This window comes from Heptranchias perlo, chromosome 6 (genome assembly GCF_035084215.1).
Source record: "Heptranchias perlo isolate sHepPer1 chromosome 6, sHepPer1.hap1, whole genome shotgun sequence".
NCBI classification, from domain to species: Eukaryota; Metazoa; Chordata; class Chondrichthyes; order Hexanchiformes; family Hexanchidae; genus Heptranchias; species Heptranchias perlo.
Window position 1 is genome coordinate 9,221,646 of NC_090330.1, and position 25,417 is coordinate 9,247,062.

Below are 25,417 nucleotides of genomic sequence, written 5' to 3' on the forward strand. Positions count from 1 at the left end.
CTCATTCACACACACATTCACTCATACACACACTCATTCACACACACATTCACTCATACACACACACTCACACACTCATTCACACACACATTCACTCATACACACACACTCATTCACACACACATTCACTTATACACACACACTCATTCACACACACATTCACTCATACACACACTCATTCACACACACATTCACTCATACACACACACTCATTCACACACACATTCACTTATACACACACACTCATACACACAGACATTCACACACACATTCACTCATACACACACTCATTCACACACACATTCACTTATACACACACACTCATTCACACACACAATCACTTATACACACACATTCACACACACATTCACTCATACACACACACTCATTCACACATACATTCACTCATACACACACACTCATTCACACACACATTCACTCACAAAAACACTCATTCACACACATTCACTCATACACACACACTCATTCACACACACATTCAATCACAAAAACACTCATTCACACACACATTCACTCATACACACACACTCATTCACACACACATTCTCACAAAAACACTCATTCACACACATTCACTCATACACACACACTCATTCACACACACATTCAATCACAAAAACACTCATTCACACACACATTCACTCATACACATACACTCATTCACAAAAGCACACTCATTCACTCATTCTCACACACACACAAAAGCACACTCATTCACTCACACATTCACACACACACTCGCTCACAACACACACTTCCTAATATTCCCGCGATGTTGCCTGTTTCCAGGATAAAGAATGAACTGGTGTGGACCGCAGCTAACACACCTCTTTATATTTCCGTTCGTCGGGTAAAAGTCATGGGATTACTGGCGTCCCTGAGACGTGACACGTACACCACTCGCCTTCCTCCGCTCTCTTCCTCATTTTCAAGATCCAATCCCTTAATCTTGGAGAATTTTCAGCTAAACTGACGGCAGCAAAAATACATTAAAAAGTGCTCAGTCTGCATCCCTCCTGAATAACAGACTACTTTATATATAAACGTTCAATGAATAATTCTCTCTCTCACCCCCCACCCCCTTACTCTTTCACGGTTAAAAAAAACACTTACCTCTGGGGAAAAGCAGAGATAATTCAATGGATACGGCAGCCGGAAATGATTTTGTTGGAGGCCGGGCAAAATGTTAAGAGGAGGAAGGAATAAAAGTCAATTTCGTGCATGTCAGAGTTTGCAAAATAGAGACTTGGCGCGATGGAGGCAAGAAGCTTCGAGCCAACCTGTGTAGGGTGCGGAGCTGGAGGATGTGTACAGGGGCGGGTTTCCAGGTGGGCAGTGCCCTAGACAAGCTGGTACATCCTACCTGCCACCCCTCGGTCTTTTTTTCTAGAGAAAAGAGCCCCAGTCTACTCAATCTTTCCTGATAGGTATAATCTCTCAGTTCTGGTGTCATCCTAGTAAATCTTATTTGCACCTTCTCCAGTACCTCTATATCCTTTTTGTAATATGGAGACCGGAACAGTTCGCAGTACTCCAAGTGTGATCTAACCCAAGTTCTATACAAGTTTAACATAACTTCTCTGCTTTTCAATTCAATTCTATTCCTTTAGAAATGTACCCCTGTGCTTTGTTTGGTTTTTATATGGCCTTATTAACCTGCGTCGCTGCTTTTAGTGATGTGTGTATATATACCCCCAGATCCGTCTGCTGCTCCAGCCCATTTAGACTTTTATTTTCCAAGGAGTATGTGGCCTCCTTATTCTTCCTATCAAAAATTTTGGAAAGAAATAACAAGAGGTGGATTTTCAAATTGACTCTGGGGTGTAACACAGTTGCAGCAGATCAGCCGCCCGTTATAGAAACCATCTGATTTTAATGGAAAGGGAAATCGGGTGGGTTCCATATCGAGCGGCTGATCCCCAACCCCAGTTTTACGCCTGAGCACAAGTTAATAATCTATCCCCCGCTGCCTAGCCCGTTAAGACGTTCTTTAAAACACACCCATCAGTTCGACCAAGCTTTTGTCACTCCTAATTTCTCCGTTGACTTTGCCTCACCCATTGGGAAGAAAAGTCATTTGGGAAGTTTTTTCCCGTGTTAAAGATTGTTGAAGCTGTGACATTAATGCTGAGTGAACTTTGCTCGGGGCGTTTTCAGTTCTACGTTTTCTTTTACCTTTGTCAGAGCTGTGTCAGCTTTTTTTGTAGGTTTGCATATATGGGAATATCCTTCAATTGAATACGTAACTGGCAAAAAATTTGATAGTGCGGTGAGACAGGGATTGAAAGTACGAAATTTCCTAGACGCTGAGCTTGGACTGATAGGAATGTACAGGAGTGCAAAAGACCTTTGTGATCTATGTAATTCCAACCTACATATGCTAGTATTCTGCTGTATGATGCATTGTTTCTTTTTCTTGGGTCTCCTAATAGCTTGGTTGGTAAATGCACTGACCAGTGTGGATCTGAGCCATTCTGATTGTGCCCCTCCCCCTCTTTTATAATAGCTTCCCCACACTTTGTCTTGGTTCACACAGGGCAAAGTGCCGGGGCCTCTATTGGTTAGTCCAGATGGAAGGATTCCTTCTCCCACCTTCTCATATGCCTCCTGTTAAGGAATTACATCGAGTTACATCGAAACTACAGCAAAGAAACAGGCCATTCAGCCCAACTGGTCTTTGCCGGCGTTTATGGTCCACACGAGCCTTCTCCCTCCCTACACTATCTAACCCTATCAGGATACCCTTCTATTCCTTTCTCCCTCATATGCTTATCTAGCTTCCCCTGAAATGCATCTATGCTATTTGCCTCAACTACTCCTTGTGGTAGCATGTTCCACATTCTAACCACTTTTTGGGTAAAGAAGTTTCTCCTGAATTCCCTATTGGATTTACTAGTGACTATCTTATATTTATGACCTCTAGATTCGGACTCCCCCACAAGTGGAAACATTTTCTCTTTGTCTACCCTATCAAACCCTTTCATTATCTTAAAGACCTCTATGAGGTCACCCCTCAGCTTTCCCTTTCCTAGAGAAAAGAGTCCCAGTCTGTTCAGCCTTTCCTGATAAGGATATCCTCAAAGTTAACAAAGGTCAGTTTGTTACTATTCAAACAGTTTAGCATTGCAATCTATGTGGATAATCCAATAGTCCACATATTTACAAAGGTCAGTAGATGCTGCCAAGTGCTTATTTCTTTGGCTATCCCTGAAGTGACACTGTAATTCATTTTAATTACACTGTCACTTCAGGGGATAGCCAAAGAAATAAGCACTTCGCAGCATCTACTGACCTTTGTAAATATGTGGAATATTGGACTGTCCACATAGATTGCAATGCTAAACTGTTGTGACTGTTTTGTGGTATTAATGGAAGTTAGAATTTGGAATGCATTTTATAGGTAAAAGAAAGATTTGCATTTATATAGCACCTTTCATGACCTTTATTTTAATTTAGATGCATCCTTTCTCGGTTCTCATTTGGTTGCATATTAAGTTTCTTTAGCTTGAAGTCACTAAGCTTTCCCTTTTGTAAAGTTTCGGTCTATTATTAACAAACAGCAAAGCTGCAGAGTCATTAATGCATTATAGAGCAGTTGTGGTCAAGATGGCAGAAGATGGGTTGAAAAATCAACACTTCCATCCCTTTTGTTGCCTCCGTAAAATAACCAGTGACAATGAGGATTCAAACTTGTTTTAAAAAACCATAACAGCTGTGTTTGAGCAATCCTTTTGCAGGATTTCTATCAGTATGTTTGTAATTTCCTACTCATGGTATGGGATAGTAACATCACAGCCGATGGATATTTCTCTGTTGGATACAATTTCCACTTTGGGCGCAATCGGGAAATTGCACTGTTTAGGCTACAGTTCAAGTTTCCGCTAAAATATATTTGCATAATTACAAACGTGAAACCTTCCATGAACCAGCACGATGAGGCAGTGTAATAGAACGTAATTATTTATTTTTTTCTAAGCATTAAAAAAAATTCATTGATATATTTAAGAGTGGTAACCTAGTGTAGTTTTATTATACAGTTGAAAATGGGTTTATCACAAAAAATAAGCATTTTTAATAAGTGTCTAGTTGTCCACTTGTGAGTAACCTGATTTTAAATCAATGAAAATGACTTTAAAAAACTATACTGAACCATTTACTAGTTTCATTGCTGTACACTAGTCAGTTTCTTAGTAAGTTAAATATTTTTTGATATGCAAAAACTTTTAAAACATGCCTACTAGTGCCTGTGTGCCTAAGAAAATGAGCCCAATTTGAAGAGTCTTCCCTAACAAGGGTAATGATGACCTGGGGGCCATGGCCAGTTTTGTGGGTGGGGCCCAATCTGGGCAAATTGAATCTTAAACCAGTGGAAAAGATCACAGAAAACCCTAAAGTAAGTGGTTTTGGGCGTAACTCATTTTTAAAATTCCCCGATCTTTTGCATTGTTTCGGCCAATTCCGCCTGGATTGCACTGATATTACTGGCGTAAACGAGCGGAAACTCTATCCCTGGCTGTCCTGCTACCACTGCGATTTGCAGTCTGTAGATATGTTGTGCGAAAACAGCAAGGACCCAATATCCTCTCCATTTTCTTACAAGAGGCAACACTTTTGTAAAAAGAGTTTTCAACTTGAAAGGCTTTTGAATTGTGATAAACAGTTTTCATTGCAGGTAGTTTGTGTCCATCTCAGCAGGTTATACATGGGGGACTATGTCAGTCTGTTTTACGTTCAAAGTAAGCAATGTCAGTCTTTTGCTCTTAGCGCAAGTTGTCAGGATTAGACACTCCAAAGTCAAGTATCACTCTACCATTAATATGCCTTAACCCCAACCTCAGAACACTCCCTACTGCACCAGTGTGATCTTTCTGTTTCTTGCACTAGTCGTCCTTAAGGCCTTGGGAGTGAGATAATGTTTGAAGCAGTTTTTGTGTTGTGGACTCCGGTCACTAGAGGCAGAGTTGAAACTGCCCAAGTCACGTCATAAGGGACAACCAGCAAGTAGCAGATAACTTGCATCCCATCATCTGAGCAAGATTCAAATTATATGAAATCTAAGAGGTGGGCATGTGCATCTTGCAAGATGCTGCCATTTAGTCTTTCAAGGGCATATCCAGAAAAATGTCGATGCCAGAAATATCATTCCAATTTTATAACCCACCAATCACCTTGAAGTAAAGTTATCATGAACCTTACGAATCTCAGAAAATGTACCATAGTTACTTAGAAATCAGACAGAATGCCAATATTAATATAGACTGGGAGGTACACACATGATACAGATCAACAAGTAAAAAATTCTTCTGGCAGCTCCAAACTAATGTTAAATCTGAATTTGAGGGTAACCACTCAAAAACTTATTAATCCCTTACAAGAATTCAAAAGTCTAATAACTGGCAAAAAGAAAAGATTGTGCATTTGAGTGAAGTTAGCTGAATAAACACCATAGGCTTGACTTGGACATGACACACTCCTGCCACTAGCTCTAGCACAGGACACTCCCATGGATTTGCAGTCTTTTAAACCAAATCTACTGGATTTCAGTCATCTTGCAATATTCCTTTAGATGAATAGAATTCTTCACCCCTGCCTTGGCCTCCTATCACCTGCATGAGATCAATACGCTCCAGGGGTGCAAGTCACATTTACTGAATGAACTAGTTAGGTGACTAGAGATATACAGGTTATCTTCAAGGGAGCAAGAAAGTATATTGATTGCATTTGTTCAAGAGCTGTTTATATTGAAAAATCAAGCAATATCCTTAATGAAACCAATTCCAATTATTGCAATAATTCAAATAAAGGTTTTTAAACAAAATATACATCTAATCCATAGCAGCAAGAAATTGGGATGGAATAGTTTGTATTTTCTAATTACTTTAAGTAATGGTGAAATCTAGTAGGTAAATTTAGCATGCAATTGTTTTTTAAAAATGATATTTGCATGCCCGGAGACCTCATATAATCATTTCTGTTCCAACAGCTGCTTTTAGGTAGCAATTTGCCTTTAGAACAGATATCCGATTCACAGATCCATTATGTCCAGATCCAATTTCATACATTTCTATTAGTTTATCCCAAATAAGGTAGTTTGCACCAATTCAGAATTATTTTTTAAAAACCAGATGAGATCAAAGCAGTGACAAAGTAGGCCAAGGAGGTGAACTTCTGTTTAAATGGCCAACAGGTTATGAAAAGAAATGTAAATATCCTCCCAAAAGTAAAACAGTAGATAAAATCCTTATCTTGGGGGAAAAAAAAGTCACTTAGAAAGGAGTGCATTTGCTCAAGAGTTGTTCATGTCAAGGCTGCGACAAAGAATGCCAAGCAAAATGCTAAACTCACAAAAGGCTTACACTTATTCGGTTTGGTGTCACGTGAATTCAAAGGGATTTGCAACATTTTTTTTTAACCTCAAGCCAAATTACCACAAAAGTAGAAGTAACCCAATCACTTTAGGGAGGAAATGAAGCTAAATCAAAGTAAATTAGACAATACTGGCCTCAAAGTCACTGGTGAAGTTAAAACTCTGGCTTTTTTTCCTGTGTGTGACGTGAAGCATTCCCAAAGTGATTATGTCTGGGACCTACTGCACTACTAAGAATGCTACTCGTTGCCCTAGCATTTCATAGGACATCCAAGTCAGCCATTGGCTCAGGTTTGTTCGTACTGTTTCATGGATCACCTTAGCCGCAGTGGGCCAAAATTGTACAGGATTTTCGGATTAAACATCATGCAAATTACTGAGAGCTTCTCCTTTACCCACTTCTATTTGCAAATGTAATTTGAGTAAACTAGCAAGAAATATAAAAACAGATTGTAAAAGCTTCTACAAGCATGTGAAAAGAAAGGAAGTATGTAAAAACGGTCCCAGTGGATTGGAAGGTAGCAAATGTAACGCCGCTATTCAAGAAAGGAAGGGAGAAAACAGGGAACTACAGGCCAGTTAGCCTGACATCAGTCATTGGGAAAATGCTGCATTAATCCATTATTAAGAAAGTGGTAACAGGGCATTTAGAACAGATCAGCCATGATCTGATTGAATGGCGGAGCAGGATCGAGAGGCCATGTGGCCAATTCCTGTTCCTATTTCTTATGTTCTTCGAGAGTAGTGAAAGTAAATGTGGGTCCCTTAGAGGCTAAGACAGAAGAAATTATGAAAAGGAATAAGGAAATGGCAGAGACATTGAACAAATATTTTGTATCTGTCTTCACAGTAGAAGATACAAAAAGAATACCCAAGATAGTGGGGAACCAAGGGTCTAATGAAAGTGAGGAATTTAAAGTAATTAATATTAGTAAAGAAAAATACTGGAGAAATTAAGGGGATTAAAAACTGACAAATCCCCTAGACCTGATGGGCTACATCCTAGGGTTCTAAAAGAGGTGGCTGCAGATATAATGGATGCATTGGCTCTGATCTTCCAAAATTCCCTAGATTCTAGCACGGTCCCAATGAATTGGAAGGTAGCAAATGTAACTCCGCTATTCAAGAAAGGAGGGAGAGAGAAAACAGGGAACTAAAGGCCAGTTAGCCTGACATCAGTCATTGGGAAAAAGCTGGAATCCATTATTAAGGACGTGGTAACAGGGCACTTAGAAAATCATATGATTAGGCAGAGTCAACATGGTTTTATGAAAGGGAAATCATGTTGGCTGATCTTCGACCTCAACTTCATATCCCATTCAGCCCATCAAGTCCATGCCAGACTAGAAAATCTACTAGTGTTTTTTTGAGGATGTAACAAGCAGGGGAACCAGTGGATGTAGTATATTTGGATTTTCAAAAGGCATTTGATAGGGTGCCACACAAAAAGTTGTCACACAACATAAGGGCGCATGGGGTTGGGGGTAATATATTAGCACGGGTAGAGGACTGGTTAACGGACAGAAAACAGAGATTAGGAAGGAACAGGTCATTCTCAGGCTGTAACTAATGGGGTGCGCAAGGATTAGTGCTTGGGCCCAGCTATTTACAGTCTATAATAATGGCTTAGATGAAGGGACCGAGAGTACTGTAGCCTTAGAAGGGGTGCAACAAAGGTTCACTAGATTGATTCCTAGGATGAGAGGGTTGTCCTATGAGGAGAGAGTGAGAAGAATGGGCCCATATTCTCTGGAGTTTAGAAGAATGACAGGTGATCTCATTGAAATGTATAAAATTCTTAAAGGGCTTGACAGAGTAGATGCAGAGAGGCTGTTTCCCCTGGCCAGAGAGTCTAGAACTTGGGGCCACAGTCCCAGGATAAGGGGTGGGCGATTTAGGACTGAGATGAGGAGGAATTTCTTCACTCAAGAGGGTAGTGAATCTTTGAAATTATCTACCCCAAAGGGCTGTAGATGCTCAGTCGTTGAATATATTCAAGGCTGAGATGGATAGATTTTTGGACTCCAAGGGAATCATGGGATATGGGATATGAAGTTGAGGTCGAAGATCAGCCACCATCTTATTGAATGGCGGAGCAGGCTCGAGGGGCCCTATGGCCTACTCCTGCTCCTATTTCTTATGGTAGCACCATCTGTTCTTTTTGCTGTGCTTAGTACTTGGAGCACTATTAACCTGGGATATTGCTTAAGGTTTCATCCGGAATTTTCCCCGCAGATAAATATAACCCTTTAAGCACTGCAGTGGCATTGCTCTGTGTTTTTGGTCAAAACAAAAGTTATTTGAAGCTGTTGTAACTTCTGAAGCTGCACAAATCAATTTGAATACATCTTAAACTTACTTCACGGAAAACGTTTCAAATTCACAGGGCTGGGTCGAAGTTGGATTTGCATACTACCGGTGGATTTGTTTATTGAATTATTTAATGTCAGTTACAGATTCAATGTCAAGATATGTCAGGCATAACACAAAAAACTGTCGTCATGTGGCGTTAGCCACTGTACAGAGCCATAGCTTTTACAAGGGCTAATACATTAGCGCTTTTTCAAAAAAGACGAGCATTCAAGTCCCTTCCTATCAAGGAACCAAAACTAAGATTAGATCACATTGTGAATGCATCCATCCACCGTGAGAAACTAAAAGTTGAGTTCTTCAATTAGTCAAGTTTCTTTTTGATTTTAGAAGCGTGCAATCAGGGTATCTCACGGTCGAATTAGGTTTCACTCTCTCTCTCTCACAAGGCTCTAACGACAGAAATCATAGTCTTGCATTCAAGAGGTCACAGGTGATTCACCATTTGATAAACGCAATATCTGAATTGGCTACTTCTTCAGGTAGAATCAGTGTTTCTGTTTAGCGGCTAATTCTGTGAAACCGTCACTAAGCGGCTCTTAATTTTCTCCTCCCTCCTCCCCCTCTTCCGCGAAATATCTCGGGCAGAAACGATCCACATCCAGATTGAGGATGCCACAAGGCGACTGATGCAATGACATGTGTACAACAAGGAGCCAACACCGCAACGTGAGAAGCAAAAAGAGTTTTCACTGTTCGTCAGTGCATTAGAAAAAAGTGCAAGTTTTAGTCTGGCTTGAGGAGATCAAATAGTACCTAACAAGTGCAGCCATATGCACCAACAAACACTGCAATATTGGCCACAGTGGCAATTTTTGTCATGTGATGTAGATTATGGGCAAAAGGAATGATTTCCCTCCCCCAATTATTACTTTCAAGTCATTGGATTTACACATGTCCAAAAAAAAGGGACAACAGAAAATCCACAAATATTTCAAAATTGACACAATAGAAAGATTCGGTAGTCTGTTAACTGAAATAGACCTTATGCTGAATGTCTTATGGAGGCACTTTGAGTTTAGTATTATAACTGCACGCTATTTATCGCTTCAGAACTTTTGTAGTCCCATTAGAGAAACAATGTCTCGAGCTATAAAGGTAAAGTGAGTCACTTCCTGTACATTTAAATACAATCAAATTAACTAATCAGTAAATACTTTTTTAATAGCACTAATGAATGTAAAAAAAAATGCACACGTTCATCCAAAACACATCTATGTACAATACAATATTAAATGGACAGTCAATTTTTTTTCTTCGCTTCAGGATTGAGCTGCCATCCATATTATATATATCAGCAAAAAGAGTTTTGGCTCAAGAGCGCATGATCAACTTCTGACACATTACTTCAGAAACCGGTCCAACTTTTTCTGAATGTTTACAAAAGCATCCTTTCCCAGGTAGTCGATATTTCCCTCTTCCCATCTATGCCTTTCCTCCTCTTGCATGGGCTGCTTTGGCACCACCTCTGGCAAAGAGGCGGCCACATCCTCCTGGGGTGGGAGGAAAAAGATTTGAGAGAAGTTAGGATTTTTCAGAATGAAAAAAGGAGAGAGAGAGACAGAGTGAGAGTGAGAAAGACAGAGAGTGAGTGAGAGAGAATAGCCAAGAGAGAGAGACACACACACACACACACACAGAGTGCAGGACTGGCAGAGCACGAGGGCGAATTTAGCCAATTGTAGTCATGTGCACTTATTCAATAAACTAGTGATTTGGACTTATCAGATTTCCCAATTAGTTAAAATTTAGAAATTAGAATGCATACCAGGTCCATCAGCATGGGAAAGAGGAAGACCATCATGGCAGGTGAATTACTTCGATCAGCATTCATATCCCAAAGTGTTCTTTTTCAGGTGCAGACTAACATAGATGCTGGTACATTTTTAGCATTTTCTGTTTTTATTTCAGATTTCCAGTATTTGTAGCTTTGTAGAATTTATGTTGGTGCTTACACATATTACAATAATGCAGGGCTCCTAACAAAACGCATTTACACTGCAGTTTGGAGCAAGTGTTTTTCATCATGTTCAAAAAAGGGGAAGAGATATAAATCTGGCAATTACAGGCCTGTCAGCCTAAAGTCGGTGATGGGGAAACTTTTAGAGACAATAATCCAGGATAAAATAAATTGGCACTTGGAAAAATATGGGCTAATAAATGAAAGTCAGCACAGATTTCTTAAGGAAAATCGTGTTTGATAACTTGACTGAGTTCTTTGATGAAGTAACGGAGAGGGTTGATGAGAGTAGTGCAGTTGATGTGTATATAGACTTTCAAAAGGCATTTGATAAAGTACCACATAATAGACTTGTTAGCAAAATTAAAGCCCACAGGATTAAAGGGGCAGTGACAGTGTGGATACAAAATTGGCTCGGGGACAGAAAGCAGAGAGTAGTGGTGAACAATTGTTTTTCAGACTGGAGGGAAGTTTACTGGGTTGTTTCCCAGGGGTCAGTATTAGGATCACTACTCTTTTTGATACATATTAATGACCTGGACTTGGGTATAGAGGGTGTAATTTCAAAGTTTGCAGATGTCACCAAACTTGGAAATGTAGTAAACAATGTGGATGATAGTAACAGACTTCAGGAGGGCATAGACTGGTGAAATGGGCAGACATATAGCACATGAAATTTAACGCTGAGAAGTGTGAAGCGATGCATTTCGGTAGGAAGAATGAAGAGGTAATATAAACTAAATTGTACAATTTTAAAGGCCGTGCAGGAACAGAGAGACCTGGGGGTGCACATGCACAAATCTGTGAAGGTAGCAGGACAAGTTGAGATTGCTGTTAAAAAAGCATATGGGATCCTGGGCTTTATTAATTGAGGCATAGAGTACAAAAGCAAGGAAGATATGCTAAACCTTTATAAAACTTTGGTTAGACCCCAGCTTGAGTATTGTGTTCAATTCTGGGCACCACACTTTAGGAAGGATGTCAAGGCCTTAGAGAGGGTGCAGAAGAGATTCACTAGAATGGTACCAGGGATGAGGGACTTCAGTTATGTGGAGTGACTGGAGAAGCTGGGGTTCTTCTCCTTAGAGCAGAGATGGTTAAGGGGAGATTTGATAGAGGTGTTCAAAATCATGAAGGGTTTTGATAGAGTAAATAAGGAGAAACTGTTTCCAGTGGCAGAGAGGTCGGTAACCAGAGGACACAGATTTAAGGTGATCAGCAAAAGGAGCTGGGACGATGAGGAAACATCTATTTACGCAGCGAGTGGTTATGATCTGGAAAGTATTGCCTGAAAAGGTGGTGGAAGCAGATTCAATAGTAACTTTCAAAAAGGAATTGGATAAATACTTGAAGGGAAGAAATTTGCAGGGCTACAGGGAAAGAGCAGGGGAATGGGACTAATTGGATAGCTCTTCCAAAGAGCCAGCATAGGCATGATGGGCCAAATGGCCTCCTCCTCTGCTATACCTACTATGATACTATGCTCATGGTTGGAAAAATGCTGCTGCATTACATTTCCGCTTCCCACCAACATATCCATAAGGACACTATAAAGCACTTGCATTTATATAGCGCCATTGGATATCTTCAAGATGTCCCAAAGCACTTCACAGACACTGAATTACCTTTTGACGTGTAATCACTGTTGTTTTGTAGGCAAACGCAGCAGCCAATTTGCACATAGCAAGCAAGCAAGATGTGACCAGTTAAGTTGTTTTGTGGTGTTGGTTGAGAGCTAAATGTTGGCCAGGACACCAGGAAAACTCCCCTGCTCTTCACAGAACTGTCACGAGATCTTTTATGTCCACCTGAACAAGCGGATGGAGCTTCATCCGAAAGGCAGCACCTCCAATAAAGCATCACTCCCTCAATGTGCCACACTGAAGTGTCAGCCTCGATTTTGTGCTCAAGTCCTGGAGTGGGACTTGAACCCACGACTTTCTGACTCAGCTGAGTGTGCTACCAACTGAGCTACGCTGACAGCAAGATCGCCCGAAACACTGCAAATCCATACGATGACAGCAGAGTTGAAATATGCTTGCATCATGCGATAAATGTAGCTTCTCTTACAAGTATTAAAAGCTTTCACTCAAATACAGAGCAAACCAAGCAACGCTTTTTCACTTGCACCTTCTCGTTGAGATTGCTCATCAGCCAGCAGAAATTTAAAAAAAAAGAAAACTAGATGATTCTTGTATCCCTGGGGTAGAAACGACCCCATTAACAGCACAGTATCATGGTTTTGTGATGCCATATAATGGTGAGGGAGTGATGCCTAGAGTGCCCGTACACACACTACCAGTTTAAACTCAAATATTTGTGGTATAAAGAGTATACTCACTAAGTGTTTGTGTGACACTTTCTCCGGATCATTAGCTATCTGGGCATTCACATTCAAGGTGTGTGCTGGAGATTCCTCAGTGGCTCAAAAGTCAGCCAAGACTCTGGCTTGATTACTATCCAGTGATTCCTTCTGAAGAGCATGTATGAAGAGCCCTTTCCAATCTCTGTAACCTCCTCCAGCTCTACAACCCTCCAAGGTCTCTGCGTTCCTCCAATTCTGGCCTCCTAAGCATCCCCGATTTTCATCGCTCCACCACTGGCGACCTTGCCTTCAACTGCCTAGGCCCTAAGCTCCAGAATTCCCTCCCTAATCCTCTCCGCCTCTCTACCTCTCTCGCCTCCTTTAAGGCGCTTATTAAAATCTACCCTTTTGACCAAGCTTCTGGTCACCTGTCCCCAATATCTCCTTATGTGGCTCGGTGTCAAATTTTGTTTGCTAACATTCTAGTGAAGCGCCTTGGGACGTTTTACTACGTTAACAGCGCTATATAAATGCAAGTTGTTGCGTGCACATTGGGTGCTGACAGGATTGTGCTCAGCTGTGATGCCTGCCATGGTCCAATAACCTGACTGCGACTACCTAGGCTCACACATGAGGAATGGTACTTGGGTGAGGCTACAGAGGTTAACTGACAGCCACGGACCAATAAGCATGAAGACCTTCAGATGAGGGGGGTGGAGAAAAAAGGTTGCTGATCGAAAGTTTGTGCCTTCATTTTTCAGACCTGACTGACCTAATGTATTTTTCCAGGTTTTTCTGCTTTTATTGCGAATGGGTATATAACCACAGCGTAAAATTGACATTAAACTGCCAATTTTATTCAGAGGCCACATGGACATCCACAAGTATGACTGGTATCCAAAGTGGGGAGGGAAAGTGGGGGGGCAGAATCAGGGATAGATTTTAAGGAGTGTCTTAAAAAGGTGCCAGAGGGGATTAGGGAGGAAATTCCGGAGCTTAGGGCCTGGGCAGCTGAAGGCACGGCTGCCAATGGTGGAGCAATGAAAACGGGGGATGCGCAGGAGGCCAGAATTGGTGCACGTCTACAACATTGTAGAGTCAGAAGGTACAGAGTTTGAACCCCACTCCAAACAGTCCCAGCGCATGGAGACCAGAGTTCCAGCTCCGAATTCTGGCTGGACATCCAGCCAGATACGGGCGTCAGGTGGGTGTGGGTGTGTCTGCGGCCGCCCCGTCGTCATATGGGTCGTGGGAGCCCATAAAACCCTCCTACCATATAGGATTGACCACCCTAGCGGCTGGTATAAAAGGCAGTTGCGGCCATAGAAGAAGCATTCACACCACGGGGAATTCCTCTGGCCATTATGTGTAGTGGCTTTGTGAAGAATGCCTCTGTTCTATATTTCTAACAAAATTACAAACACAGTCTGAAGAATTGTCTTGAACGTATTTACAGTAGAATTAGTTTCCAGCAATTACTGTTCGTGATCAGCATGTACATGTAATAATTTCCAAAACCTATTTGCATTGCAGTCTTTACTGTTTAGGGCAGAATTTACAAAATTGTGCTCCTGGTGGGAAGCCTCACTAGTCAGGATTTTATATTGAGACATTGTGGCAACAACTTCCATGATTTTCCACCCATTAACTTTAATGTTAATTTTAATGGATGGAATATCATGGGAAGCGTGCCTGCCATTTCCCAATGTGTGTTCCCCGCTGGAGGTACACATTCATAAAGTTGGCACATTTGTACCAGTAGTTTGTGCTGGCCCAACACAGTGCTTTGCATGTGAGAAATAATTATCTGCCAGTCTCATCAGTAAGCAAGCTGCAAACTTCAAAGTGGCAATACAAAAAGTCTTTGAAACGGCTGTGAAGAAATATACCTGTTCTGCACAGGCACCATTTAAGTTTCTTTTAAAACTTGCAAGTATAAAAATTCAGTTGGATGTGTGACAGGGTGGAAATCTCAAATCCCAACAGATGTTTAAAAACAAACAGGGCAGGTTCAAGCTGTGTGATAGTGGCAGTGATTAGTGAATGAGGCAATGCTCGGGATTTAGAAAATCACCCAAAATTTCAGAGAGATACACTCTGTCGGTAGCCCATTAACACTGCACCATTTGATCCTATTGAACCTTTTCTCCACAAAAAAGCAAAGGAGCTAATGTCACAGATGAATGTAGGGCTTGCTTTGTCGCATTTGCGGTTAAGATAGAACACCAGGATCAACAAGAGAACCATGCATGCCTTGGGCATCAAAAGTAGATGTAGGTCCCACACAAACATGCATGCCTCGGGCATCAAAAGTAGATGTAGGTCCCACACAAACCTTGATCTCCTCTGTGTTCTCAGCACCAGACAAATGAATCCCTCTCATTCCTGGGCTTAGAAATGTCTTTTGTTCTGCTGCTCCATCCCCAGACCATTGGACTTGGAGGCTTTGTAAATAGGGCACTGAATACAAGTACAAGGGAGTTGTGCTAAACCTTTACAAAAGGTTTAGGCCTCAGCTGGAATGATGTGTATAAATCTGGGCACCACGCTTTAGGAAGGATGTCAAAGCCTTGGAGAGGGTACAGAGGGAGGTTTAGGAATATAGGATTTGATAAGATGGCGGAGCAGGCACGAAGGGCTGAATGGCCAGGATGATACCAGGGGTGAGGGACTTCAGTTATGTGGAGAGACTGGAGAAGCTGGGATTGTTCTCCTTAGAGCGGAGAAAGTTACAGGGAGATCTAACAGGAGGTATTCAACATTATGAGAGGTTTTGATACAGCAAATAGGGAGAAACGGTTTCCTCTGGCAAGTGGGTCGGTAACCAGAGGTCACAGATTTAAAATAATTGGCAAAAGAACTAGAGGGGAAACAAGGAAAAATTTCTTTCACACAGAGGCTTGTTAAGATCTAGAATGCACTACCTGAAAGGGTGGTGGAAGCAGATTCCATAAGAACCTTCAAAAGACAACTGGACATGTGCTTGAAGAGGATTAATTTGCAGGGTTATGGGGAAAAAGCTGGGGTGTGGGACTAATTTGGACAGCTCTTTCGAAGAGCCGGCACAGGCACGACTGGCCGAATGGCCTCCTTCTGTGCTGTAAGATTCTATGTTTCGATGGCCTGTCAGACTGTTAATCAGCCTGCGAATCCTTCCATTACTTGACACTATTCTCCAAAGAAAGAGAACAACCTAAAAATAAAAAGTGCCTCAGTTTCCTGTTGCGAAACATACACTTACTTGTTTAGTCGACTCGGGTGCGACAGGAGGTACCTTTTCTTTATCCTAAATTAAAGATTGTGCAAACATAAATATATTAATATCCAAGTTTTCAAAATAGCCTATGATTTATAGTGACTGAATAAGTCAAATTCCATTTTTATTGCAACGTGTTCCATAATTTTAAGCTGGTGTTGTGGTGATCACCTTCTGCCACTCTGTTCATTTTTTTGTCCCCTTTAAAATTGAAAGCTGATGGTCTTGCCCGTGGTCAGTGAATGTTTCAAGTATTTTTGTCTATTGTCAATCCGACCTTAGCATGTGCAGTGTCCGAAAACTATCCCAGGACAGAAGGCCTACTGGACAAAAGGCACTGCCACGTGTCGCAACGGGCCATGCAGACCAGAACCAGTTTGCAGCTCAAGCGGAGTTAGCTAATCTCCGCCAGGGCAAAGGTCAGGGTGCTACAATTGGCTTCACCACCCCTGGGTTAGAGGTAGTGGCGAGGGAACAAAAAAACATCTATTAAGAGTTTTTTTGCCCCCCTGACTGTAATCATCCTAACCCTACTATAAAGTACACGTTTAGCTATTTGGTGAGGATGAGGATTTACTGTGCTTTACTTCATTCCTCAGTGAAGGAACGCCAATCAACATTCACCATCAAGGCTCACACAAGAATAATGGATCCTTGAGTAACGTATCGAAAGGCTGTTACTGCCTTGGAACCATAGCTCAGCAAGTAGTATTTTGCTAGAGACGAGTGGAGGATGGGGAGAAAATTAGGAAGATAAAAAAAGACTGACCTAATGTATTTTTAAAAAAATCTTTAAGTCATTCACCTCCAGTCATTGTGTCAAATTTATCCTTTTACAGGGATGACACAGTAAGGAAATTCAAAAATTGAGCAAGGAGAAAAAAAAACCATGGGTTCTGAGGTGCTGTGCAGTCAACCACTGGTCAGCAGGCTTTGAGTAACATTTCTGCCTCAAGAGACTACAGCCACCATACCTCATTCTACAGCGATTGTAGCTCAACATTAGTTACAAGCGGGACAATGATAATTAGACCATCAGTGAGAGTTATAGCTGGGGTATTCCCCTAAAACAGACACACACTGCGTCAGAATCAGAAACGTAGAGGATGTGCGGTGGAAAAAGATTGCAGAGGAAGGATGGGGCAAGTTGTGGTCCACTCTCATCACGGTGCCCCATACTCAGCTGACACAATGACGCAGCATGATTTACGCAAAAAGGTCACAGAGCGATCTTTTGTAAAAAGATTGAGACCTTTTAAAAAGCAATTGTACCTTAAAGGATTCGTTAAACTTTTAGTCCGACATTGCTAGCTAACATTTCCAGTTATCAGATTGTAAGTTAAATTTTTATTTTTAAAAAAGTGGCTGGGTAGTCGAGAGAATTGATTTACGAGGCTAGTTGCAGTCTGATATCGCATGTACCATCTTCATAGACGACTCTCTGGGTTCAGCGGTTAACGGCACGTTCTGCTGGTTTACATTAGCTATAGATTTAATTGCTGTTTAATTGCAAATACTTGCTGTTGAAAATAAGGAAAATGATCTGTAAAACTCAATTCGTCAAACTAGACTTTTACACACTATACTGCAAAAAAAATTCATATTTTCCTCTTAAAATGAAATGAATAAACCCAAATTAAGATCACAGATTCATGCAATGTTGCTGTTAAAGTTTCTGTACAATCTAAATTCAATGCTGGGAACAAAAGAAAACTTAAGGCTTGACCTAGGGGATAGTTTTTCAACTTGCCGCCTGGGTGTAAACTGGCATGACGGATCAGTCATCTGTTATAGAAACCATCAGTTTCACGCCTGGGCAGCCGGTTGAAAAATCTACCCCAAGATTATAATAATGCTGCTTTCAAACTTGTCCAGCAGCTAAGTTTTCACTTAACCAGAGTAAATAACAATTATTTTGTTCATCCAGCTTGGTTAAGATAACACAACAAAACTTTGGAAAAGCCCTTTCCCACTGACTGGGATATGGAGCTCCTTATAAACGGAATGCATTAACATTTTGGGCCAGCGCAGGGGCACAGACCTGGGAGTTTGTCTTCAAGGAGTTCGAGGTAACGATATCACCAGCCTCTGTACAACTGCAGCATCACTTCCTCACTTTTGTATTCCAATCCCGTTGAGATAAAGCCCAACATTAGTCTCACTGATTTCTTTTTGTACCTGCGCAGTAGTTTTTATTGATTTGTGTACATGGACATTTATTTTTATTCTTAAAGTGTTATGCACCCACAACGTAAAATGTATTAAACTACCAATTTTAATCAAAGGGGCTACACGGACACCCACGAGAGTTTGACCAAAGTGGAGGGGAGCGGAACCACAATGGTATAGGACAGGGGTGCTCGTCTGAGGTTGGGTGGAGCAAACGCAGCTTGAAGCCAACACTGACGAAAAGTGTTCCAATTCCTAGCATTAACACTCATCACCTTGATCAGCACAAAGCCTGACTTTTGTATAGTCAATAGAGAATATTTATGTGATAACTTATCTCCACAGAGTTTCAGAATTTCTTTTTATGTACGCAAGACAAACGTGGATTATAACCGTGCTGGAGATAGTCACAGAACCTTGGCCCACATACAAGGGGTAATTCCACAATTCTGCACTCCCAGCCACATGGGGTGGCAACCCTCCAGGATTGTCCTGGAGTCCCCAGGATTTGAAGATTAGTCTCCAGGACACTGCTGCAAGAAACCCAGGAGAAAAAAATCATAGGAGCATTAAACAAAGTTGTGTTTTCTTTGAGCATTTTCATTTATTAGTTATAAAAATACTGGAGCTGGGGAAAAAGGGCTAACAGTCAAGATTAATCCAATTGGGTTACAAAGAATTTGTTCCCTTTCCAATTGGCATGGGAAGGCAGTGCACCTGGAGGTTGGACCAATGGCGGGAGTGTGGGGGAGGGGTAGTTTGAGGCAGGAAGTCATGTGATGAAGCCTCCAGGAATACATCCAACCAGAGTTGGCAACCTTAACAGCCACACTTGCAGGTAGAGTGGGCCGGATACAACCCACCTTCCCTGGGGGGACAGCTCCCTGCCAGGAGTACTGGATCAGAGTCAACCCAAAGTGTCATCAAAATAAAAAAAAATTTTTTTTAAAAAGTGCCTCAGTTTCTCACTGCCAAACACATACTTACTGGTTTAGTCGACACTGATGCGTCGGGGGAAACAGTTTCTTTTCTCTAAATGAAAAATTGTGCAAACATAAAGCTCTATTAATATTTCAGCTTTCAAAGTAACTTGTGACTTACAGTAACTGAACGCCGCAAATTCCACTTTTATTGATTTTTAACTGGTGCTGTGATTCATCACCTTCTGCCACTCTCCGTTTCTCCCTTCAAAATTGAAAACCAATGGTTTTGCCTATGGCCGGTGAATGATTCAAACACATTTAGTCTACTGCCAATCTGGCTCTGCAGTCACAGTGCCCAAAACCTAACCCAGGACAGAAGGCAGAGTAAGTAAAGGCACTGCCACGTGTAGCGTCAAGATACACGGACCACGATGGGTTGGCTCGATTGCTGCCCTCACTAAGATCGGCTGTTACAATTGGCCGCAGCTTCCGCGGGTTAGAGAGGGGCAAAAATAATTATATGTGCCAGGGTTGCTGTTCCTGATGATAATCCAGTCAGCCCCGCTGGAAAGCACGCATGGTGCTTGAGGACAGAGTTAACATTTACTGTGCTCTGCTCTCCACGACTGAATAGTTTGTCCACATTCACCATCAAGCCTGACACAAGAATGCACCCTTCAGTGACGCATCGAAAGGCTGTTACCACCTTAGAGCCATACATCAGCAAATAGTCAATACTTAGAGAACGGGGAGGGGTGGGAAAGAGGAAGGAATATTAGCAAGACAAAAAAAACTGATGTAATTCATTATTTAAAAAAAAAACGTAAGTCCTTCACCTCCAGTCATTATGCCAAATGTATCCTTTTTTTCCAAAAAAAATCACTCTCAGGATGTGGGTGTCACTGCCAAGGCTGGCATTTATTGCCCATCCCTAGTTACCCTGAGAATGTGGTGGTGGGCCGCCTTTGGTACAACTGAGTGGCTTGCTAGGCTACTTCAGAGAGCAGTTAAGAGTCGACCACATTGGTGTGGGACTGGAGTCTCATACAGACCAGGCCAGGTAAGGACGGCATGTTTCCTCCCTTCCTTAAAAGGGCGTTTGTGAACCAGTTCGTTTTTTTTTTGAATGACCAACCGGCAGCTTCATGGAAACGTTTACTGATACCACCTTTTTATAAACTGAATTCAAATTCTCAAACTGCCCTGGTGAGATTTAAACTCCTGTTCTCTGGATTCTTAGTCCAGTAACATAATCCCTACACTATCTTTAAAAGGAAAGAAAATGGAGCAGGAAGTAGCAAAAAAATTGACTGCACAGCACTTCAGAATAAACACCTCATTTCACAATAATTGTAGCTCAACATTGCCCATCCCTAGTTGCCCTGAATGGCTTGCGAGGCCACTTTAGAGGGCAGTTCAGAGTCAACCACCTTGATATGGGACTGGAGTCACATATAGGCCAGACTGGGTAAGGATGGCAGGTTTCCCTCCCTAAAGGATGTTAGTGAATCAGCTGGGTCTTTACGACAATCTGACTGCTTCATCTTACTGATACCAATATTTTTCAGTTGGTACTTTTTATAAACTGAATTCAAATTCTCAAACTGCCATGGTGGGATTTGAACTCACGTGCTCTGGATTATGTCCAGGTCTCTGGATTATTATCCTGTAACATAACAACTACACTAACTGTGGTTATTAATGAGACTACCATCAGCAGATAATCAGTAACAGTTACTGCTGAGGTATGCCACCCCCACCCCTGCCCCCACTCCTCATGTCACACACCCAAAAAAAGAGTGGCAGACATATCACATCAGAAAAGTAGAGGACGTGCAGCGAAAAGATTGCAGAGGCAGGATGGGGCAAGTCATGGTTCACTCTCGTCATGGTGCCCCATACTCAGCTGACACTATGATGTGGCATGGTTCACACAAAAAGTTCACAGAACGATCTCTTGTAAAAAGATTACGCCCTTTTAAAAAGCAATTATACCGAAAAGGATTCATTAAACTCTCAGTGTGATGTTGCTAGCTAACATTTCCAAGTATTAGACAATAAGTTAGACTTTTTTTTTTAAAAAGTGGCTGGGTAGTTGAGAGGATCGATTTACAAGGCTAGTTGCAGTCTGATATTCACATGTACCATCTTCATAGACGACTTTCTGGGTTCAGTGGTTATCGGGAAACTCTGATGTCTTATATTAGCTGTAGGTTTATATGCAAATACTAGCTGTTGAAAATAAGGAAAATGATCTGTAAACGTCAATTCTTCACACTAGACTTAGCCTCTACTGCGTCAAACAATTATTGCTACTGCAGATAGCCAAAAAGGTCATATTTTCCAGAAATTAATAAACCCAAATTAAGATCACAGATTCATGCAATGTTGCTGCTAAAGTCTCCGTGCAATGGCGGGAACAAAAGAAATCTAAGACTTGATCTAGGGATAGTTTAAGCAATTTGCCGCCCGGGTGTAAAACTGGTATTGCGGATCAGCCGCCCGTTATAGAAACTGCTCGATTCTCATTGCCATTGAAACTGCCCGGGCAGCAAGTTGCAAAATCTAACCCAAGATTATAATAATGTCACTTTCAAATTTCTCAAGCAGCTAAATTGCCACTTAACCAGAATAAATCACAAATATTTTGTTCGTCCAGCTTGGTTAAGATATGATGTGGAGATGCCGGTGATGGACTGGGGTTGACAATTGTAAACAATTTTACAACACCAAGTTATAGTCCAGCAATTTTATTTTAAATTCACAAGCTTTCGGTGTTCACCTGACGAAGGAGGAAGCCTCCGAAAGCTTGTGAATTTAAAATAAAATTGCTGGACTATAACTTGGTGTTGTAAAATTGTTTACAATTGGTTAAGATAGCACAACAATGCTTTGGGAAAGCCCTTTCCCACTGACTGGGATATGGAGCTCCTTATAAACGGCATTCTTGAAATGCATTAACATTTTGGGCCAGCGTCGGGCAACAGACTTACAGCAGAGTGCAACAGCATGTTACTAGCTGGGTCAACTATGGGTTGATCAGTATAAAGACCTGGGAGTTTGTTTTGAAGTTCTATGACTTGAAAACAGCATACCAAGGATAAGGTAAGGACATCACTACTGTCTTACCAAATTCTCTACGACTGAAGCATCACTTCCGCACTTTTGTATTCAAACCACGTTGAGATAAAGCCCATTAGTCTTTTTGATTACTTTTTCTACCTGTGCAGTAGCTTCTATTGATGTGTACAGACACCTAAATCTCTCTGCTCTTCCACAGTTCCACTTCTCTCACCATTAAGAAAGTATTCCAATGTGTCTTTCTCAGATCCAAAGTGGATGACCTCACGCTTCCCCACGTTTGGCTTTAGAGTAATAGTATGCAAACACTAACACACTCCCAAGGACGCCCTGTGAATACTGACACACTGCACAAGGAACCCCCAGCTAATACCGACACATTCCCTGGGACCCCATGTAAATAGTGACACAATCCCAGGGACCCCCTAAATATAGACATGCTACCCAGGGACCCCCTGCTAATTCTGAAACTCACAGGGGTCCACTGCAAATAGTGACAGAGTCCCGGGGGACTCTGTGCAAATACGATGCACTCACAGGGGGCCTCCTTCAAATAACACCACATTCCCTGAGACCCTCTGCAAATATTGACACACTTCCAGGGACCCTGCGCTAAAACTGACTCACTTGCTGGGGCCCTCTGCAAATACTGACACACCCCTTGTATCCCCTACAAATATAGCCTATGAAAATCACTCACTTCAAAGTCCCTGTGCATCAGTGCTCGAATGGGGATTTCCCGCTCCTTCCTAACCAATTGATCCCATACTTTAATGAAGAATCAAAACGGGAAGCGGACTGGCCAGAAGAGGCCAAGGCAAATGTTACAAAATGACATGAGAACGTCTCGTCGGCCAGACCCTGCAAGGATTCCCTGGACCCCCCAGCCCTAACTCCTTTCCTTCACTCCCCTCTCCCACAAGTCCTCCCCCTCCACTGCGATCGCCTCCAGACACCCACCCCACCCCTGCAACCTAACTTCCAGGAACAGTTCCCATGGGACCCCAGCTGTGGCGTCCTGCCGCCCCCGCCCGACGGCCAGGTAGTAGATCTGGCCGGGTTCAGATGCGAATCCAGGAACATTTATGTAAATGAGGCCCGGCCGTTAAGATCGGCTGGAGGGGCCCTCCAATACCTCTGGAGCACCGTCCGCTTTGGGGTTTGCAAGCACCGTACCCGCCCCCCACCCCTTTAAAATCGGGGCCTCTGTGACAAGGTGGACAAAAAGTGTTCCAATTCTTATCAATGACACCCACCATTGATCACTTTTGCAGTCGAGAGAGATTATCTGTGATAACTGATCTTGAAAGTTACAGAATTTATTTTTATGTACGCAAGATAAATGTGGATTACTACACCATGTTTAGGAATTTAATACAAAGAGGGGAGAAATGACTTTAAACCTCGAGTGAGTAACACCTTGACAAAGAGCAAGGTAACCCAAGCTATTTTACCAGACATATACTTACTTGTTCATGCGACTCAGATGCAAAGTGTATCTTTTCTTTTCTCTAAATGAAAGATTGTGCAAACATAAAGCTATATTAGTATCCCTGCTTTCAAAATAACTTATGACTTACACTAGGGCAAATTCCATTTTTATTGCACAGGGTTCCATGATTTTAACTGGTGCTGCAACAATCTCCTTCTGCCACTCTCCATTTTTCCCTTTAACACTGAAAACCATTGGTCTTGCCTATGGTTGGTGAATGATTCAAGTACATTTCACCTACTGCCAATCTGGCTCTGCAGTTGAGCATTTACCACAATCCGGCAGCTTCGTGCTCCATTTTACTGATACCAGCTCTCTATTTCCAGATTTATTTATTTATTTTAAACTGAATTGAAATTCTCAAACTGCCATGGTGGGATTTGAACTCCCCTCCTCTGGATTACTAGTCCAGGCCTCTGGATTACTAATACAGTAATGTAACCACTATATTACCTTTAAAGGAAATAAAGTGAGGAAACTGAGCAAGAAAAAAATGACTGCACAGAACTCCAGAACCAGTCAATCACTGGTCAGCATGCTTTGATTAAAGCATCTGCCACAAGAGACTAGAGCCACCATACCTCTTTCACAGTACTTGTAGTTTAACATTGGTTACTTATGCGGTCAGGATCATTAGATCATCAGTAACAGTTACTGCTGAGGTATCCCCTGGTGAGAAAAGGCCATTCAGCCCATCAAGATCATTCAATCCAAAATCCATGCATCAGTGCTCCAACAGGGAATTCTCTTCCCGTTCCCAACCAACTGATCCCTGACTTTAATTAAGGAAAACTAACTTCCTTCCCGCACCCCCTCAGTTAATCATACACTATTGCAGAGACCATTTTACTTTTAGAAAACAGAACACAATGCATTAATGTACATGACATCATACATGAACACTATATTCAACAAAGTCCTCGGAGGTTAAAAAGAACAAAGAAACATAATACCAAGGGGGAGTGTTTCCGTTTTGGACGCAATCGGGAAATTGGGCCTTGAAATTGCGCTAGTTAGGTTACAGTTCAAGTTTCCAATAAAATTCATTTGCATAATCACAAACGTAAAACTTTCCATTAACCAGCGTAATAGAACGTAACAGTTTCTTTTTTTTCCCCCTTCCATTAAAAAGTATTCCTTGATGTAGTGAAGAGTGGCAACCTGCTGCAGTTGCATTAATTCAGCTGAAAATGGGTTGATCACCAAAAATACGCATTTTTAATGAGTGCCCAGTCCTCCACCTGTGACGAACCTGATTTAAAATCACTAAAAATGACAAAGAAAAACTATACTGAACCATTTGGCGTACACCAGTCAGTTTCTTAGTAAATGTTTTTTGACATGAAAATACTTTTAAAATGTTCCCAGTAGTGCCTGGGCGCCTAAGGAAATGAGCGCAATTTGAAGAGCCTTCCCGAACCAGTGCAATTGGCGGAATCTTTTTCGGCAGGGCCTGATCCAGGCAAATTGAAT

General features: G+C 41.8%; 2 protein-coding genes across 17 annotated transcripts in view; both read right to left on the bottom strand.

Moving 5' to 3' along the window:
* LOC137322445 (arylsulfatase H-like) overlaps window positions 1-1,305 on the bottom strand; it is a 30,584-nt gene extending 29,279 nt beyond the window's left edge. For 2 of the 3 annotated variants that reach the window (XM_067985366.1, XM_067985363.1), the window contains exon 1: window positions 1,135-1,305. The gene's annotated coding sequence lies outside the window, so the exon portion shown is untranslated. Of the gene's footprint in view, window positions 1-848; window positions 980-1,134 lie in introns of those variants that run through there. The other variant, XM_067985364.1, reaches the window with a different exon arrangement.
* A 7,482-nt stretch (window positions 1,306-8,787) lies between these two features.
* gyg2 (glycogenin 2) overlaps window positions 8,788-25,417 on the bottom strand; it is an 84,081-nt gene continuing 67,451 nt past the window's right edge. For 10 of the 14 annotated variants that reach the window (XM_067985704.1, XM_067985702.1, XM_067985701.1 and 7 more), the window contains 4 exons: window positions 23,922-23,963; window positions 19,436-19,480; window positions 16,265-16,309; window positions 8,788-10,251 (listed from right to left, as the gene is read on the bottom strand). In XM_067985704.1, coding sequence (XP_067841805.1) covers window positions 10,102-10,251; window positions 16,265-16,309; window positions 19,436-19,480; window positions 23,922-23,963 — 282 coding nt within the window. In that variant the 3' untranslated portion in view covers window positions 8,788-10,101. The remainder of the gene's footprint in view (window positions 10,252-16,264; window positions 16,310-19,435; window positions 19,481-23,921; window positions 23,964-25,417) is intronic. The other 4 variants (XM_067985709.1, XM_067985710.1, XM_067985711.1 and 1 more) reach the window with 2 other exon arrangements.